The sequence below is a fragment of the Larus michahellis genome, chromosome 9 (genome assembly GCF_964199755.1).
Source record: "Larus michahellis chromosome 9, bLarMic1.1, whole genome shotgun sequence".
Lineage (NCBI taxonomy): Eukaryota > Metazoa > Chordata > Aves > Charadriiformes > Laridae > Larus > Larus michahellis.
Window position 1 is genome coordinate 45,511,289 of NC_133904.1, and position 19,625 is coordinate 45,530,913.

General features: G+C 60.6%; 2 protein-coding genes across 4 annotated transcripts; one reads left to right on the top strand and one right to left on the bottom strand.

The window, feature by feature from the left end:
- Positions 1-734: 734 nt before the first annotated feature.
- Positions 735-11,725, bottom strand: PRRG3 (proline rich and Gla domain 3). 3 transcript variants are annotated; one of them, XM_074600391.1, is made up of 6 exons: positions 11,651-11,725; positions 8,266-8,312; positions 7,432-7,609; positions 6,165-6,514; positions 3,646-3,806; positions 735-3,114 (listed from the first exon to the last, which is right to left on the bottom strand). In XM_074600391.1, the coding sequence occupies exons 4-6, from the start codon at positions 6,274-6,276 to the stop codon at positions 2,575-2,577; spliced, it is 813 nt and encodes a 270-aa protein (XP_074456492.1). In that variant the 5' UTR covers positions 6,277-6,514; positions 7,432-7,609; positions 8,266-8,312; positions 11,651-11,725; the 3' UTR covers positions 735-2,574. The 3 variants fall into 3 exon arrangements, 2 of the variants coding, with proteins under 2 accessions (XP_074456492.1, XP_074456493.1); XM_074600392.1 differs by lacking the exons at positions 6,165-6,514; positions 7,432-7,609 and having other exon boundaries at positions 11,651-11,722; XR_012588982.1 differs by lacking the exons at positions 735-3,114; positions 3,646-3,806 and having other exon boundaries at positions 5,432-6,514.
- Positions 11,726-16,367: 4,642 nt separating this feature from the next.
- On the top strand, positions 16,368-17,737 carry CLDN2 (claudin 2). Its single transcript, XM_074600498.1, has one exon. The coding sequence runs from the start codon at positions 16,574-16,576 to the stop codon at positions 17,267-17,269; it is 696 nt and encodes a 231-aa protein (XP_074456599.1). The 5' UTR covers positions 16,368-16,573; the 3' UTR covers positions 17,270-17,737.
- Positions 17,738-19,625: the final 1,888 nt, after the last annotated feature.

Sequence of the window (19,625 nt, forward strand, 5' to 3'; positions counted from 1 at the left end):
CCCAGGCTGCCAGGTGAGGGCTCAGCCCACCTCCTCTTGGCACTGCCCCTGGCAGCCCCAGCCCCAGCATGTCCCCGTGCCACCCTGGCAGCCCGGGCAGGAGCGGAGACGGCGGCCATCCAAGCGCCGGGCTGTGCCAGAGCTCATCTCTCCTGCCTCTCAGTGGAGTACCCAGCGATAAAACGATCCGTTTGGGATGAACGACGGTTTTAAACACTTCTGAATGGGCACAGAGTCCAAGACCTGACCGTAAAAATCTCGTTTCGAAAGGGCTTAAAATAAATCCCACGCTGCCCTAGTCTTGCTATTTAAAGGGGATTATCTAAGAGGTTTAGGAGCACACAGAGGAACAGCAAGGCAACTTGTGCACCTAAATCCCCTCAAAGACCTTAGGAAATCCCTCCGCGCTTCACCTACCGACTGCTCAGGGCCCACAGGACAAACCCCTGCTCCCACCGAGGGGTGCACCAAACGCCCAGGGAAGTCAAAGGCTCCTGTCAGATGTGTGGGGTTCGTTCCCAGCCCCACAGCAGCACACGCTCCATCCCCAGGCATGGTCCCCTCCTCACTGGGGACTGTGCTGCAGCCGTGCCCGGGGTGGGTATTGGTGCCATCATCCCACAGCTGCCTCCATCGCTCCTCAGAGCTGAGCCCCAGCACCCCCGCGAGATGGAAATCCAGCTGTGCCCAGTGAGACATCCCCCCTGTGGGAAAAAGACACCCTGCGCCACTCAGACAGTGAGGGTTTTTTAATAAATACCTTTCTTTTTTTGCACAGAAATATACCAAGTTTTACAGAATACAAACTGCAGGGATAATGACCGAGCATCAGAGACAGAGGATGCAGAGAGCCCTTCTGTCTCCCTCCGTTTTTTTTTCCAGGCTCTGACCCCGACGCTCGCTATCAGGTCTTCCCATAACCCCGATTTGCTAAGGCTGAAAGGCAGAATAAAGGCCTGGGAGGGGACAGACAAGGTGCCAGCAGCTGCAGACCCCTCGTGTCCTGCCCCAGGGACGGCCACGCTGGGCGAGCCTCAGCTCTGGGCTCTCCTGCTGTGAGAGCATCGCTGGGACGGAGCGGGGAGCAGGCAGCCGATGGACGTACAATAGCCTTTCAGTGCTGGTGGAGAGACTGGTGCTGGGGTGAACACCAAGGGGTGGCAGTGCTGGGAGTTTCTGGGCTACTCCTGGGGGGGGTGGGGGGGTGGGGGGGGGGGGTGTTCGTGAGCACAACCCCCTTTTTAACCCATCAGACATGACCGGGAAAGGACAGCCCCATTGCTTCAACCCCGAAAGCAGCTGCCCAGGAAAAGGGGACACTCTGGTCTCACAGCAAAGCACCTGGCTCAGCCCTGCCCTGGCCCCACAACTACCCGGTGGTCGGGCGCATCAGAGTTTGGTGCTGCTCCCGACCCACCAGCATCACCATGTCGTGGCATGGTCAGTCCCCCCTCACCTCCACAGCCACCTCTGTCAGCAGGCCCTCCACACCATGGCCATGGCCACCATGCACTCTGCCCACCAGAGGGGTCTGCACGAGAGCGGGGTCTCACGTTCCCCTTCACCTGCTCTGGAGGACAGAGCCCCAAAGAGAGCGGCCAGGCAGGATGAAGAGGCTGGGAGAGGGGACGTTTGGCCCATCCGCAGTCTCCCTGTGCCGGCATCCCACCTCTGGGGCAGACACCAGACAGGCCACACTCCAGGAAAAAGAAGCACCCCCACCACTTAAAGCCATGGGACCACCTTCGGCTCGAGGTCAGAGATGGCCCCATCAGCCAGCTCCACCACAGCCAGACCTCCAGCTGCCCGGCACACCACAGCGGGAAAGCGGAGACCATCAGGAAAAGGACCTGCTACTCCAAAGTCACTTACCTCACAAACACACGAGCCTTTCCCCCTTTCCAAAGGGATCTAGGAGATCAGAGAGCACCTCCCTGACCGATCCTCCCTGATCTCCAGACAGCAAATATCACTACAGGCACCGCAGGATGGACCGGGCTCCCCACTCCCACCTGGCAGCAAATCCACACAAGGGAGGCACTTTCTCCCCAAACACAGAGCATGGACACTGATGGTGGGGATGGACAGAAACCCGCCGCACCCCTCCTGCATCCCCAACTCCTGCATCAGAGCCCCGAGCAGCAAAACGGGGCCCGGCGAGGACACGGGGTAAGGCTGAGCAGCACCCCAGGGAGGCAGCGAGGCTGTTTTAATCGTGGGAAACGTGATGTCTATAGGAGGGGAAAGTGAGGAAATCAAATGCACCATGGGGAGACCCCCGCGTTGAGCCAGGAACAAGCTGCCGCTCTGCTCTGGCTGCTACAGCACTTACGTGAGCGGGGAGTGAGGGGCAGGAGAAGGCTGGCCGGCCCCGGAGCCATCCCCGCAGCCCAGCCTCACCCCGCTCGGGGACAGCCGTTTTTGGTTAGGAGGGTAAGGCTATCGTGTGATGGCACCAGCTTGTACAGGTGAGACAGGGTGCCGACTGGCACCTGAAGGGGGTCCCGGGCATGGTGAAGGGAGGGTGGGTGGGTGAGCGTGAGTGTGTGAAGAGGCAGGAGGGAGGCAGAGCCGCTATTTGCCCGCGGCAGGGGCAGCGGCCACGATCTCTTCGTACTTGGGCGGCGGGTCGTTGTAGGAGACGCTGGTCTCTTCGCCGCTGCTGCTGCTCTCCGGGTGGCCCGTCACCTCCTCGTAGGAAGGCGGAGGGGTGGCACTGGACAGTCTGGAGAGGACGGAGACCGAATGCTCCGGCGGGCAGAGGGTGCCGTCTTGCTGGGGGGTGCCCCCAGCTCTGCCGTCTCCAGCCACCCGGTTGCTTGCTTCTCGTTGATACTGGGTTTCCCCTTGGCTTTGCGACCGCTCCCGGTATACCATGACCCTGGGCAGGCTGCGTCCCGTTCGGCTGGCCAGGTAACGGTTCTGGGCATAGGAAGGACGGTGGCGGGTGGCCTTTTGAAGCTGGCACCTCCAGATGATGAAGAGGGCGATGACTATCAGAAGAGCCACTCCCAAGAGGGGCACCACCACGTACATAGCGTCTGAGCGCTCCGTGCTGTGCCCGGGGTCCTTGACAGAGTAGACAGAGTTGGTGTAGCCCTTCCAAAACTCCATCTGTGGCAGGAACAGAGAAGCAACCATCATGTGCTGCGGGTGGGACAAGGGCTCCCTGACCACCACCAGCAATAACCGCTGCCCTTCCTAAGTCCACAAAAGAGCCAGTTTTTCAGCCACCCCCCCCACCACTCTCACCAGGGCTGCCAGCATCTGAGGCACTGTGGGAACCAACACAAAAGATCACGGGAACGTCCCTCAACAGCAGCCAACAGCCCCCACACCAAGCAGGGAGAAATTTGGCTAACACCAACCCCAGCCTGGAGAGCCTGGGACGACACCACAAATTTCCCACGCGTGCTGTGGGAGCGCCAGCTCGACAGGCAGCTGTGGGCAGGGTGTCCTGGCCATGCCAAGGTGAGGGCATTGCCTGAGAAGGGAAAGTCATGTTGGAAAGTGAGTCCACGGCATGCAGAAAAGGACAAAAGGAACAGGAGAGGCTGTTCCCCCTGCGCTTTCCTTCTCTGCCCCCAGCTTGCCAAGGTGTAAGGCCTCACGCATCCACTGGGGAGCAGGGCAGGACAAACCCACCGTCTTCTCCTTGTTCTCGAAAACTTCCTTGACCTCCTCATAGCTGCAGACCTCCTCAATGCACTCCCGCTCGATGGTGCCCTGCCGGATCTCCTCCAGGAAACCGTTGGCTCGGGGAAAGCGCTTCAGGACCGAGTGGGCATTCCTGGCCCCCAAAAACACTGCAACACACAAGGCAGAGAGATGCTGAGCAGAGACAACCCCACACTGGCCTCTGGCTTTCCCACCTGGCTTCCCATGGGATTTTGGTGATACGGGCATCCCAAACGCCAAAAGCCCAGGGCTACAATTCATTTAGCACAGCAGAGTGCCCGTTGAGGGAGAGCACACCCAGAGGGGCGCAGGGCTCTTGGGGTCTGCCCGGAGACATACAGCACCAGGAGCATCCTTCCAGCAGGGCTGAGATGTTAGAGACATCAGATTCAGCAGCTGCAGACCACATGGGGCAGCTGAAGAAGAGACGGAAGGCTCCAAAAAGACTTGATTTTCAACCTCCTTCCCTTGACGGGATTTCACCTCTTTGCTGCAGGGCAAGGGAGATCCCACCAGGCAAGCTGGGACACAGAGCCAGACCTCTCTGCCAAGACCAAGATGGACTCAGGACACACAGTGCATTGCACTTCATTCCACAGTCCCCCCCTGCATCACCCCAGAGCCCCCTCTCTTGCTTCGCACCTCCACAGCCCCCCAGGAGGAGGGCAGAGAGCCTGCTGGAAGCTGGTGTCCCCGCTGCCAGCTGCTGTGGGGTCATGCAAGCTCAGGTGGCTTCGGGGTCTCTGTTCAGCTCCCAGACAAACCACTGTGTCTTCTCCCAGGCCCAAGAAGGGCAAACATCCCCAACACACAGCGGGTCATGAATCACTGAGACGGGGCTGAGCAACCTCTCCTCAGATGGCATCACATCCTCATCCCTACTGTGCTGAGGCTTCACAAACCTTCCTCTGCTCCCAAAGCCTGGGAGACTCTGTGTTGCCCACATCAGATCCTCCCTCAGAGCATGCAGTCAGGAAGCCTGACTGAGCAGGAACAGCACCTTCTTCCTGCAGGAGACACAGCCCTTTCAAAGCCTCTCCCTCCATATTCTGCAGGAGGGAAAGCTCCATGGGGTCTAAGTACCTAACAGGACTTGCAGCAGCACAAGAGAGACAAACAAGTTGTTGCCTAGAAAGCAGAAACTCCACACAAACCACAACCCTTCCAGGATTCAAACATCCCATGCAGGCATTTCATAAGAGAGTGTTTCCGTAATGCAGCTCAACACACTCAGCTGTAGGCTGGGACCTTCTCTTCCCACCCAGCTACATAATGATGTTGCTACCCTTGAAGAGGATGAATCGGTTCACCTGGCTGATCCATAGAAATCTATTTACCTCCTTCACCCTCAGCCTCAGTCTTCCACTGGATCAACCAGATGAACAAACTCACACTGCAGCAACATCAACAGATGCGGGACAAGGAGGCAAGGGGACAGCCAGCGTCTCCCATTAGACCAGCTTGGCTGTAACACAGAATAAAGAGCTTGGTGAAGATCAAAAGTAATAGTGAGTGAAGAGCTACCAACTTCTTTCATTAGTACTGCGTCCAGCTTTGGAGTCCTCAGCACAAGAAGGACATGGACCTGTTGGAGCAGGTCCAGAGGACCACGAAGATGCTCAGGGGGCTGGAGCTCCTCTCCTGTGAAGACAGGCTGAGAGAATCAGGGCTGCTCAGCCTGGAGAAGAGAAGGCTCTGGGGAGACATTAGAACCCGTTCCTGTCCCTAAAAGGGCTACAGGAAAGCTGTGGAGGGACTCTGGATCAGGGAGTGTAGCGCTAGGACAAGGGGTAACAGTTTTAAACTGAAAGAGGGGAGATTTAGATTAGGCATTAGGAAGAAATTTTTCACTATGAGGGTGATGAGCCCCTGGCCCAGGTTGCCCAGAGAAGCTGTGGCTGTCCCATCCCTGGAGGGGTTCAAGGCCAGGTTGGATGGGGCTTAGAGCAACCTGGTCTGGTGGGAGGTGTCCCTGCCCAGGGCAGGGGGGTGGGACCGGGTGGTCTTTAAGGTCCCTTCCAACCCAAACCATTCTATGATTCTATGATTAGGAGCCTTTTACCAGACACCAGCAGGTTTCCTTCTGCTGTACCTTCCATGTATCCTGCTCCTAAAACAATACAGCAAGGTGTTTGTGAGAGTATCTGTAAATGTCAAGGCAGGGAGAAGATCACGGCGTAAGCAACTACTACTCTGCTACACCATCCCGTGCTTGGAGGCACTGTGTTCTTTTTGTGCTGTGTAGGTGCATTCCCCCCCATGATTTATTAATGGCTTGCTTCAGTGAGAGAGTTTGCAGAGGGCTGAACCACTGAGGTGTGAATGAAGAGCAGCATGAATGATGTGAGTCAGAGACCTTCCCTCAGAATTGACTTTATTATGCAGACTTTTTTTTTTTTTTTTTTTTTTTTTTTTTTTTTTTTACAAGGACAACTGAAAAAGCATTTTCAAGAGGCACAGAAGGCATCTTGCAGGAATCGGCTTGCCTTGGCTTTTGCAGTTGAGGAGGGCTGTCCTGGCTGGAGAGGGAACAGGTTGGCCTGACCTTCTCTTGAGCCTTTCCGGAATGAGATGAAATTTTACAAAGACGCCATCCATCCTGCAAACGTCCCATCCTTTGGTGGAGAAGTCTGGCCTCGCCACCTTTGCCTCCCACCTTGGTCAGGCTGCGGTATCAACTCTCCCCTCCTCAGCACTTGAGTCCGAGACTCTTTTCAACTTCCTCAGCACACCTTGGGGCAACAAGCTTGGCCGCAGATCTCACTGTCAGGGTTTTCCATCCCTGCAGATACCAGTCACTCGACCCCTTCCCTGTTTTGTCGTGCTGAACTGGCCACTATGGTGGGAAATAAAAACAGACACACAGGCAGGCAGGTATCACGAGCAATGTCCCGACTGCAAGCATGCTGAGACAGAGATGTCTGCCTCCCCCCAAATCCAATTTCCCTCAGGGACCTAGAAATGGCAGAAAAGCAGCAACCAAGTCACTGCTCCCTCCCCTCTTTTGCACGGACAGTGCAAAGAGCTCCCACGTGCCTGGGGACCAGAGCAGGAAAACCAACGGCCTTCAGGAAACAAGAGCCTTGCCAACTCTCATCCAGCCTGGATCACCAGCTGACATGACGAGCAGACAGCTGAGCAGGTACTGTCCCCACACTGCAGTGCAGAGGGGACTTCCCAAGCCCAGCAGCCTCAGTACTGACCCCTTTTGCCTCTCCAAGTCTCCCCACACCAGCTGGAGAACCGGTGCTCAGGAAAGATCGGAGCTTTAGGCAGGGGGAGCAGGAGCAGGGCTGGCTTCACCGCATCCCTGCTGGGTTTCCTGAGGTGCTGCTGGCCCCTGGTGGCAGGCAGGCTTGGCCACACCGCGACCCCACCGCTCTGCGGCCTGGCTGAATGGCATTCTCTGCAGAATGACACGCGGCTGTGTCTGCAGAGGGACAGCCAGGGCTGCACGCTGCCGGGGAGCGCATGACGGTGAACGTGCTGACCACCACATCACCCTCCTGCACCTCAGGGTCACCACAAAGGGGATTGCTTGGCGGGGGACGCTGCCACCACAGGGACACCTCCCACAACCAGTAGGTGCTGGTGAGCCAGCACCTGAGCTCTGGGAGGGAGAAAAGGCAGCAGTGGAGGAAGGCACGGACCCTCCTCATCAACAGAAGATTAAAACTGCCTTTTAAAAACACTGCCTGAAATCTCTGCTCCCTCCCCCACCTAGCACAGCGCAGATAAGGAAAGAAGACATACCTGTCACCCCTGGGGTCCTCCTCCTGCCCAGCGTGGCTACTGCCTCCACCTTCATAGCTGGCTCCGGTGACAGCCCAAGCAAATGCCGAGATCCCAGCCAGATCTCTACATCTCCCCGTTCACAACCGCCGGCCTCCTTGAGCTCCCATCACATCGCTGCATGCAGCCTCCGCGCAGGCTGCCCAGGAGAGCGAGGAGGGAGGGTTGAGTCCAGCTCTTTACAGACCACACGCCATCCTCCACCCTGCACCCATGCCAGTCTCAGCCCAGCTTTAGCCACTGGCCCCCAGCAGCCCCATCTGCCAGGCACTCCTTCAGGTGGCGGGACGCAGCGAGCTCCCAGTGGGGCCGAATTCGGCAGCTGCCCATCCACTGGGAACGCAGAGCCCCAGTGCCACCGGCCACACAAGGCAGTGTGGCCCCCAGGATGGGCAGCTTGTGGGATGCCAGTCATGGGCCATGAGGAGCACCATTGTGAGGAGAAGTCAGCGCAGACCGGCAACGCCTGCAGAGGGGCCATTGAGCCCTTAGGGAGGCTTGCCTTGCACAGCAAGCATCACGCAAATAAAGAAATGCTGCAGCATACGGGGAGTCCTGGAGAGGTCGGCCCTTCAGCACCTCCTCTTGACTCCCACCTTGCACAGGGGAGAGAGAAGCACAAGTCAGGCCGGACCTCAGACCTCATCCAGGGGTAACGGCCCATGGCATCTGCTCCCCACAGAGAATAACATCCCCGCAAAAAGCACAGGCACCCCTTCCTTGAGAGGTGGCTGCCAAACATCCCCCTTCTCCAGCACCACCGCCACCTCTCCATCTTGATTGGAGAACACTTACTTGCCATGCTGCCTCACTCGGCTACGGGGCGGGGGGGTCCTGCCTACCTGCAGGGAAGAAAACAGGAGAGTCACTGACAGCTTAAATTTCCCCCCGCTGAAGCCCAAAGCCTCCACTGCCCAGGGTCAGATTCATGCAGAAAGCAGGGACAGTCCCCGGCCAAGCAGTGCCTCTTCGGAGAGCCAAGGAATCCTGCTGCCTCCTCGCTCATCATGTGGCTGGAGGGACCGGGGGGGCTCAGGGCACCCTGGGCTCTCTGAGAGCCTGGGGCAGGTTCCTGCCGTACTTGTGCTGCACCAGCCTGGGGAAGGGACGGGGACCTGCCCAGACAAAGGGAAGCTGGAAGGGAAGAACTGGATGAGGGAGAGTCCCCATATCTCATCAGTAGAGACGTCCTGCACGTCAGAAGCTGCTGGGAGCAGCCGGGTGCTCTTCCCTTCCAGAAGAGATTGATGGATCCAGGTAAAGCAAGTCATCCTGTTTTAAATCCATTTCACAGCCGTGCCAGTTCTACCTTCTGCAACTCCTACGCACAAGCTGCAACAAACAGGGCCATACTGTTTTCTCCACTGCCATAAAGCCGGAAAGAAAAGGATATGCGTCTCCTAAAGGTCGTTGGGCCAAGCTAAGGGCAGCACCAAGAGCGACAGAATTCCCTGCACACCCAGGACAACAGCTCTCCAGCTGGATAAGCATCTTTTGTACTTCAAAAACAGAATTAAATTAAACAAAACCCCACAAGAGTGAAACAAAGTCCTGCACAAGCAGAGTGTATCCCTCTCTGCTCACAGGAGGAGTTTCACTCACTGGTTTTTCACGCTTTATCTTCTCCCCGTGCTCGATGCCCCACCAATCAGACCATCCTGGGCGAACTTGTCTCCTCTCGCCTTGTGTGACACCTTGCTGTGGCAAAGCCACAACTCTGCCAGGAGACAGAGGGGACAGGACTAACCAGCTCCTACAGGGATTTATTGCGGATGAAGGAACAAATGCGGTTAGAAACAGCAGGAACTAAACCGCATGCTAATCTTAGGTGCGGGACTTCAGATTATTCAAAGTTATCCCAAAAGCACTTGAATCCGTTCAGCTGGAGCGAGGTCAGGGACAGCACAGGGCCGTGCACAGGGTCAGTGGGGCTGGAAACGCATTTCTGATTTCACGTCAAAGGCAGGAATCCAGACACGCAGAAGGGCCGGTGCACACCACCACAGCAGGCGCTCCCTCACCTCACCAACAGCCGCCTCCTCAGTAAATCTGGCACCTCTCCCCGCCAACAGCAGGTTTTCCTGTGGCTTTCCGAGGTTCCTGCACCACAAGTGGCACGAGGCCAGGCAAGCCCGGAGCTGTCTCCAGAGGCAGAAAGCAGTTTCTTTCCAACAGTTTGCAAACCTCAGTCTGGAGTTTAAGCAGGAGCGAGGGAAAGCGGCAGAGCACCGGAATTACACAGGAGGGGTCTGCCACCTTCTGCGCCCCACAGCCCACACCTGGAGGACTCTTCTTGATAAATTGAGCACCCAAGCCCACTTCTCTGAGCGGTTCTGGGGGATACGAGAGCAGCTGAGAAGCCTCCGGATCCATGCATCCCCCCACAGGCTGCCTCAGCTCTGAGCAGGGACTACCTGACCTGCTTTTGTTGTCATCAGTTTTTACAAAGAGACCCAAACGCACAGGATAAAAAAAAACACACGGCATGGAAAACTTGCCACAGTTTCCACACAAAACCTCTGTATTGCTCGTTGTTACAGGCATTCTCCCCCTTTAATAGACAGGAGAACAGAGACGCAGAAATAAGGATATACAAGACCAGATTTGTCAGGACCCCCAGCTCCATAACCCACGTCATACATCAGGCAACACATTTAATGCGTCAGGCAGATTTTATCTTTAACTTTTTTCCAAGTACCTGTGCCAAAGCACCCAGTGCCAGAGCTCAGAGACGGTTTATTCCAGTGCAACAACAAACCAGGTCTACACAAGCCTACAAGCAGGAGCGATGCCTGCAAGAAGGGCAGGCATCCCGGATGCTTATTTTTATTTCCACATGCAAATTCCTAACCACCTCCGCCCCGGCGCCGATGAGCAGGAAAAGCTGGACCACAGCACACACTGACGCCAACACGAGCAGCATCCCTCCTGCCCCCGCGCAGCCACGCAAGCGGAGAGAAGCCTGGAGATGGGGGCTGACCCAGCAGACGCCCACCCAGTCCCGCTGTGTCCTCCCGCCCCGCCAGCTCCGACGCGTACGCGTTCGTCTCCTCTATAAATACCCCATCGATAGGAGGTTGCCAAGGCAACCGTGAGGAGGTGCGAGGGATGCAGCCGTGAGAGCGAAGGATGCTGCAGTCGCACATTTGTGTCTCCCCCGGGCTCCCCCCATCTCCGCCCCCGCTCCCGTCACCGATGCCAAAGGAGGAAATCGTGCCGGTAAAATACAGTGGGCGTGCGCGGTGCCAGCCACCCGCAGACCTCGAGCGGGTGAAGGGGGGCACAGCGGGAGGCAGCACCTCCTCACCAGGCTGGGGGGCACAGCTTCAGGTTGGGGAGGGATCCACAGACGCCAGTGACGTGCCACAGCACGCAGGGAGGCTGCCGGCTCTCCTGGCATCACGTAGCCGTGGCTGCCAGCCACTCAGCAGGATCCTAGCAGTATTTGGGGTTTTCCATGCCAAGATCCACAGCGAAGGGAAGAGGCTGCACCGGCTCCACTTGGCAGGGACCACAGGGTCCCCGTCGGGTGCCAGGATGCCGTGCCCTCCCAAAACAGCCTTCGGACCCCATCCGAAGGCATGCAGACCCCACACAGCCCCCATCCCAGCCCCAGGCCCCTCCACCCCAGCACTAGCCCTGCTTTCCCCAAACCCAACACCAAATTATTTCCATTTCCTTCAGCTTTTAGTGTCACCCCACAGCAGGGTGTCCCCCCCCAACTCACCTGCCCCATCAGCCCAAATGTGAACTTGCCCAGCTGAGAGGGGCTTTCCAGTCCCCGAGGAACCCCAACACTGCACCCCCTGCCCCACTGACAACCCCTGCCCCACCGCCACATCCTCCTGCCCCACTGATACCCCCTGCCCCACTGCCACATCCCTCTGCCACATCCCCCTGCCCCACTGACATCCCCTGCTCCACCGACACATCCCCCTGCCCCACTGACACCCCCTGTCCCACTGACACACCCCCCTGCCCCCACTGACACATCCCTCTGCCCCACCGACAGACCCCACCTCCACAGCCCTCCTCTCCCCCTAACGCCCCCAAACCCCTCTCTGCCAGCTCCCCGACCCCCGGCCCCCACCTCCCCGGCCCCAGCCCCAGCCCCTTCCCTCCCGCCCCAGCACCCCATAACCGCCCCCCCTCGCCTCCGCCGCCCCCGCCCCGCCCGTACCTCATGGCGGCCCCGCGCCTCGCGCCCCGCTGCAGCCGCTCCCTCCCGCCGGCGGGGAGGGGAGGGGCAGGCCCCGCCCACGCCCCGCCTCCTCCCGCCCCTCGGCCAATCGCGCCCCTCGCAGCCAGCGCGCACCGCCTCCCTCCCCTCGCGGCTACAATAGGAACGCGGAGCGGAGCGGCTGGGCGGGGCTACGCCCTCCTCCCCCAACTGGTGGCCAATGAGAGCGGGCTACGGCTGCCGGGACGTGCCGCGGTGCCTGCTGGGAGTTGTAGTCCCCGGCCCATGACGGCGTGGCCGGGTGGGACGGTGACCGGGCACCGCTAGCCCTGAGGGCCGGCGGCCCCGGGCGGTGCAGCCTGTGCCCGCTGCTTGCCCGCACGCTGCCTGCATGGAGGTGGAGGAGGCCGGTACCTTCTCGGTGCCTTCGCCTGCTGCACCGCACCTTCACACCGGCCTGCCGGCCTGCAGCAGAGGACCTGCCGCCATGTCCCCTGCCTCCTCCTCCTCCTCCTCCTCCTCTTCTTCCTCCTCCTCCTCCTCCTCGCTGTCCGAGTCATCGTAGAGACAGAGGGTGGCCTGCACTGGGAAGTTCTCCAGCAGCTTCTCCGCGACGCCGTACAGATAGTCAAAGCACTTGGACTTGGGCCAGAGGAGCCTGCGTGGGGAGAGCCGGGCTGAGCCCCCGCCTGCCCGCGGCCCCACGGGGATGGACGGGGCACCCGGCAGCAGGGCACGTACCTGACGGGGTGGTGGAAAAACGCCAGCGTTTTGTCGGGGCCGCCATCCCCAGCCGCCTCCTGAGTCCGAGCCTGAGGGGACACAGCCGGGGTGGGACGTGCCCTGGGGCTCCCACTGCCCCCTCCTCCCTGGCATGGCGGCCACGGGGCGCATGGGGACCCTGGCTGGCAGCAAGGGCATCGGCCTTTCTCTCCCACGTGTGGGGGTGATGCCCCACAGACCTGACAGACCCCTGAAGCTGGCTTCTCCCCGCTCCTCTGCCCCTGGGTTTAGGTTCTCATCCCACCCCCACACCCTCTGCAATGGAAGCTGGCATCTCCCCGCCCCGTCTCCCCGCGACAGGCTCTTTGCCAGTGTAATCTCCCCCCCGTGCTCACAAGCTCATGCCCAGGCGCCCCGCTAACCCCCTGAGGAATGCCCGCCAGGCTGGGAACAGGCAGCCCTTTCAGGCCCCCGCGGCCATGGTTGCCCGGGGGGGTCTGTCTGGCCCTGCCCCGGCTAGGCTGCGATGCCCCAGGGCAGACAGGCACAGTCCTGCCCTCCAACAGTGCTGGGGGCTAGGGGAGACTGGGGCAAGGGGCTGGTTTTCTGCCAAACAGGGACCCCAGCCCTGCCAGGGGAAACTTGGCGGGGGGCACGACCCAGCAGGGAGTGTAAAACTCACAGCATCCGTCTCCTCCCTCCGCCGTCCGGTTACCTCCTCTGCTCGGGGCAGCCACGGTCTCCAGAGAGGCAGGGATCTGGGTGCGGAGAGCAGGTTCGGCGCGACGGCCACCCACCCTGGCCTGCTCCCCCCTTGCCTTGCTCCCCCCCACCACAGCCACGCACCCCCAGCCCCACAGCTTCACCCGCCTGGCTCAGCCCCCGCTCGGGTGCATGGTTGGGGTGCCAGGGACACGCGGGTGCACTCGTACCACCTCAGCCCCAGTGCTCCTCGCCTGCTCCAGCCCCCCAACAACCCTGAGAGCCCCCAGCATTGCTCCCCGGGCTCTGCACCCCCTCTCCCACCCACAGCTGCCAGGATCAGGGGTCCCCCCGTCAGAGCAAGGAGCCACACAGCCTTCACCCAAATCCATCTGGAGCCTTCCCCATCCCACCTCCCTCTTCCCTCCCCACCCTCCCCAGTCCTCCCAGCACTCAGGTACCTTCCCCCTTGCTCCAGCCCTGGGACTGGGCGAGCACTGGCCACAGGCACTGGGAGCCCGTGGGGAGGCAGGCAACAGGCAGCAGCTTCCATGGTGGCAGTCAACAGTGTCCCCTCTGACGCTGCAGACCCTTGGCGAGGACACCTTTATAGCCCTGCCCCGGCCAGTGACTCACAAATTCTTCGGGGCAGGGGAGCGAGGGATGAGGGGTGCGGGGACAGTGGTCCCCGGGGTGTGAAATTTGTCCCAGTTGCGTAAACAGAGGGTAGGGGGGAGGCTGGGGGCGGAGGGGCTGCGATCCCTGGTGGAAAAACAAAACACAGAAGGGAAAAGTTAGACACCATTTGTGAGAAAATCCCCAGGGGGGAACAGGGGAGGGCAGAGACAATTAACAGGGATGATTAAGTGCTCTTTGTAGCCATTTGCATAAGGGAGGGGGGCGGGGGGGGAAGGGATGGGGAGGGCTGGGGCAGCCTGATGGGCATGGGATGGGGACAGTGCAATGGCCATGTGATGGGACAGCCTGATCGGCATGCCCTGGGGACAGTGTGGGGGACAGTGCAATGGGCATGATGAGGGCGGTGTGATGGGCATGCCCTTGGGGACAGGGTGATTGGCATGTGATGGGACAGTGTGATGGGCTGCAGTGGTGGCAAGCACAAAGCAACCGGGAGGCAGGTGATGGGATGCTCTAGAGGAGAAGGAGAGAAAACAGATGGCAGGGGTGGATCCCAGGCGCAGGCAGGACAATGGTCCTGCTCAAGCATCCCCGTCCTCTGCTCAGGGAGCTGCCAGACCCTGTTCCTGCACTGCTTGCCCGTGCTCCCTGCCCTCTCCTTTGGCTTTTTGAGATATGGACCATACCAGCAAGTCCAGAAAAGCTTCTTAATACAAGGGTGCAAGGCTGACTCCCGCCCCATCCCTGCCATGCATCCCATCCCTGCCCGAGCTCTGGAGGCGAGGTACTGCTGGCAGACAGGTCACCTCCCGCTCCTGGGAGGGTTTCAATTCGGGACAAGGAAAGAAAATAGCAAATGGTCCCTGCTGTAGCTCTGCTATCAGCATCCAAACACCCTTGTCGGACCCAGCTCAGCTCTGAGCACAATTTGTCACCAGGGGCCCTCCCTGCCCCTCTCCATCTGCGGCAGCCGGCGAGCGGGAGGGGGCACGGGGCCAGCACAGCCCTCATTACCGTCTCCATTTGCTCCTCATTTGGGCCAGGAGTCTTAAAAAAACAACAAACCCCGCGGAAGACAAGCAGGGCCAGGAGGAGCAAACCGAAAGCCGCAGCTCACCCTGTTGGGCACCGGGAGTTCAACCTGCTGGCGCTTCACTGCCCCTCCGACCCCAGCACCGGTGACACAGCCCAAAGCGGACACATGGATGGTGGCACACGGTCACCCACCGGCCACCAAGGCTGGCCAGAAAGGTGACAGCAAGCCACAGACCTGACCCACCGAGGCAAACCTACCCTGATAATTAATAGACAACAAGCAAAACGAGGCATCCCAGCTCCCCAATCTTTCCCGATGCCGAAAGGGTTTAATTCTGCTCTGCACTAAGCCTCTGATCCAGGCTGAGATTTGCAGGTGGATTTTGCAAAGCCGTAGCTAAACAATTCGCAGCCCCTGATCCCCTGGGCCGGGGCCCCGGCTGCTCGCCCTGCCCCGACCAGCCACCTCCGGTCCCGGGTGACCCTCGGTCCCACACCGCGTCTCCAGCCACCTCCGTAAGTACCGCAGACCTCTGGCGTCACCCTCCCGTGCCTTTTCGCCAGCTCCCCAAGGTGTTTCTTTTGCAGCAACACCCCTGAGACGGAGCGGGAGGTCTTGGTTAGTGCACAGGAGAGGAGACAGAAAGTTGGGAAACTTTGGTGCCAAGCATTGGAGGTGCCGGTGGGGGGGACAGGGAGAGGAATGGAGGTGCTGGGTGATGGCAGCACTCAGCTGGGAGCATTCCCTGGGCGGGAGGCTGCTGGCTGCAGTGTCGGCACGGTGTGGTGTGGGCTCAGTCCGGTTTCACAAGACACCGCGGGAGAGGGAATTTTGAAACAAGGCAGAGGGAAAACAAACCACCCCACCCCACTTCACTGCCTCTGCCAAAATCCGCCCAGGGCTGCAGGCAGGAGATGGCACCGGCAGAAAAATCCCTGCTGACGGCAGTGAGCACAAGCTGCACCCCAGTGCGCTCACCCCTCCGAGGGACGGGTCGCCCGGCTCCGGGGAAGCATCCCCAAGGTGCTGCCAGTGTGCTTCGCCCCGATGTAATCCTGCCCTCCATGGACCTCCGGGCTCTCCTGGGGACGCAGGCATCCCTGTCACCTGCATCCCTCTGCATCGTTGTCCCCAGCAGCACGAAAAGGTTGATAACCGTGGTTCAGTCTAAGGTGGGCGCATCCCGTTGTCCCGCCGGAGCCTCAGGAGCTCGGGGTGGGTGGTGGGGGACCGCAGATGCCTTGGGTGAGCCCCCCGCAGATGGGGAGGAGGTGCAATCCCCCTTCCTCGGCTGGGAGAACCTCAGGGCCACCACCTGCAGTCACCTCTGGCAGGTCCCAAAGAACAGGGCGCAGCTGTAGACTTTTTGGCTTCCTCGGCTCAGGACGTCGCAGCAGACAAGGGACCCCCAGGAAGGCAGCGGGCATTTTCCCCGCCAGTGGCCGACTCTCCATCCCTGCCTGCGGCCCCGGCGCAAGGGAGGGCTTTGGCATCCTTCCCGGGCAGTGCTGCTCTGCCTCTGAAGTCTGGCTGGGGAGATAGTGGAGGTGAAAGGGCGCTTGGCGCTCCTCCACGGGCTTGGGTCAATCGTTAATCGGGGAGGGACTGCTTTCCACTCTTCGCAGGTAACCTCTCCTCCCCTCCGGCTCCCACCCACGCGCCAGTGCCCACACAAAACCGGCACCTCCGGGAGAGGGGTGGAGCTGCGGCACAGCCGGCAGAGCAGCCGGCAGGGCCATGGGAAGGTAAGCGCGCCGGAGCGAGCCACTGGCAAGCCGGGTGAGAAGCCACGAGCCCCAGGGAGGTGACAGCCAGCCCCCACCATGGTGTCCATGGGACTCCAGCTGCTGGGCTATGCCGTGGCCTTCCTGGGCTACATTGGCACGCTGACGGCCACGCTGCTGCCCACCTGGAAGACCAGCTCCTACATCGGGTCCAGCATCGTGACGGCCGTGAGCTTCACCAAGGGGCTGTGGATGGAGTGTGCCACTTACAGCACGGGCATCACCCAGTGCGACATCTACAGCTCCCTGCTCAACCTGCCCGCCGACATCCAGGCAGCCCAAGCCCTGATGGTGAGCTCCTGCGCCGTCTCCTCCCTCGCCTGCCTCCTCACCGTCGTGGGCATGAGGTGCACCGTCTTCAGCCAGGGCTCGCCAGGCAAGGACCGGGTGGCGGTGGCGGGCGGCGTGGTCTTCATCCTCGGGGGGCTGCTCTGCTTCATCCCGCTGGTGTGGAACATCCACGTGGTGCTGCGGGATTTCCACAATCCCGTCCTCCCCGACAGCATAAAGTTTGAGCTCGGGGAGGCACTTTACCTGGGCATCATCTCCTCCCTCCTCTCCCTCATCGGTGGCTTCATCCTCTGCACCTCCTGCCCTTCCCGGGACACAACGGCCACGTACACAAGCACCTACCAGCCCCGGCTGCTGGCAGGCAAGAGCCCCCGGCCCTCCGTTAGCCAGGCACAGAAGACCAAGAGCGAGCTCAACTCCTACAACCTGACAGGATACGTGTAGCGGCCGCGGGTGGAAATGGGGCTGGCATCTCTCCCAGCTCCCCAAAGCATCCGGGCTGGCACCGAGGGAGCGCGGGAAGAGGAGAGGACACAGCGGCATCTCCCGTGCTCGGCCCTCTCACTCGCAGGCTTGGGGGGATGGGGGGGTTGATCCCACTCTCTCCCCAGGGATCCCGAGAGCCTTGCGACTGCTCAGAGATCCCAGCCGGTGGCTTACATCAGTGAAGGACCCCGAATCCAGCTTCTGTTCCCTCCTCTGTGCTGCCAGCCCGCAGGTAGCCCCTGGCACAGCGGGACCCCGCAGCCCCAACGAGCCTGCCCGTGTGGGGATAGGTGGGCTTGTGCCCCCAGAGACTCACTGGCCACAGAGGCATCACAGGGGGTCAGGGCGTCCGCACGGGTCCGGACTTGCCGCTGGGGCGGTTGCGTGCTGGTTGCAAACCAATGTCGCAATAAATCTGTGTTTCTAGCCAGGCTGTGGCTGAGCTTTCCTCCGGCAGCGAGTGGCCCTGGCAGCTCCCCCGGCAGGGTGGGCTGTGGTGGGGGCCGTGCTGGCCCAGCTGGTGGGTCCATGGGGCTGAGGGCTCCCCGGCCCTTGCTCTGGCCTGTCCCCCCCACCCCATGGCTTTGCCACCCTGGAGCCCAGGGGGGTGGGAGCACTGTTGGGAGGGGGGTGTCACTCCTTTGCACGGTTTGTCCCTGGGCACCACGCTGGGAGGTTGCCATGTGCCACCACTGCGAGGGTGCCAGTGGGAGCAAGCGTGGCTCCACAGGGGCTAACGGCAGGCAACACACACACCCCCCCAGCCCTACTCGCTTCTGAGGGTGCAGGTATGACTGGGACTGAGGTATCCACAGGGAAATTCACTGCCCCTGGGTGGATGTGGCACCCCGAGGTCCCCAGGCAGTGGGGAGAGCCCCAGCATCATCACATCTCCATCCCAGGACGCTGTGAGCACCAGCACCCAGGAGGCAACACGGTCCCAAGCACCCAACGCGGCCACTGGCCACGGCGGGGGCTGAGCACCCCAACACAGCTGCAGAGGGGTCTCGCAGGCGGGTCCTGAGCCCGGGGGTCCTTGCAGGGGCTGCTTTGGGAGGAAAAAACCCACCAGTGAGCTCCAAGGGATGGGCAGGCAGGGACCAAGACTGCTCCACGTAACCCCTCATCAGCGGCAGGACACGCAGTGTGGTTGCAGCCCTGCACAGCAGCAGCATGACAGCCGGTGGCATAGTGGCACCGGGGGATGCCCGGCATGTGCCAGGGCACGGTAGGAGGACAGGAGGTGCAGGCAGCCCTGCAGCCCACCGAGGAGCAAGTACCTTTTAACCACCATGTCCCCTCTGACATCCCACCACTGGAGGCGAGATAACCCTTGCGCTGCTGTGCCACAGCTCCGGGCCACCCAGCGACCCCCTCGCCCTGGCTCCCTGTCCCCCAGGGAGCAGGAGGCTTTGGTCCACCTGCTGGCCCCTCCTAGAGCAATTTAGATTAGGTCCCAGAGAGGAGGGGACCGTGTTCCCCGCTCAGACGTCACCACTGTTACCCTTGCACCAGTGAAATCATGTTTGCCATGGGGTTAACACGCTCCTGATAACGGCGGGAGTCATGATTTCTCCCCTCCTCGCCGAGCAAGGGGCCACCCAGGGACCCATCCCCAGGGTGACACTCGCTGGAGGGGACCAGGGAAGATTTCAAGGCAAAGGCCAGTCATCCCCTTTCCATGGCCAAGGGACAAAGCACCGGCTCAGCCCCGGGCGGGCTGAGTTACTTATTGCTGCCCTGGGGAAAAGAGAGCCTTGGGAGCAGAGGATGGAAAGCGCTCAAGGAGCTTTGCCCACCGGCTGCAGCCCCCCCAGGAGATGCCGCGAGTTCACTTAAGTCCTTCAGCCGTAAATGTTTTGTTTCTGGGCAGCCGACACAGAGAGGAGGCGAGAAAATAGTTGGTACGAGAGGTCGTGCCTCCGAAGAGGAGGAATTCCCGGGCGCCGCGTCCTCGCCCCCCGCCTCCCACCCTGGGCTGCGGGGCCAGACAGCGCTGCCTGTGTCTGCGGGCAGGGGCTCCGCTAATTACACAAAGGGGCATTTGAAACCGCTCGATTCAGAGTTTGATTGCCGTGTTTATTAACACAGTGTCTATTAACACATTAATTCAAGCAGCAGAAGGGAAGATTTCTGGTTTTAGAAGAGTCAGCTTTTGCACGGCTTCCCCCCCCGCGCCCCGCGACAGGGAGAGGGACAGGCAAGGGCAGGCAGAGCTCAGAGCTCGGGTACGGGAGCAGCCCTGGTTTGGACAGACGAGCACAGGGCAGAGGCACCGCAAGGGGCCCCCAACGTCCCCAACAGCCCCTCGGGT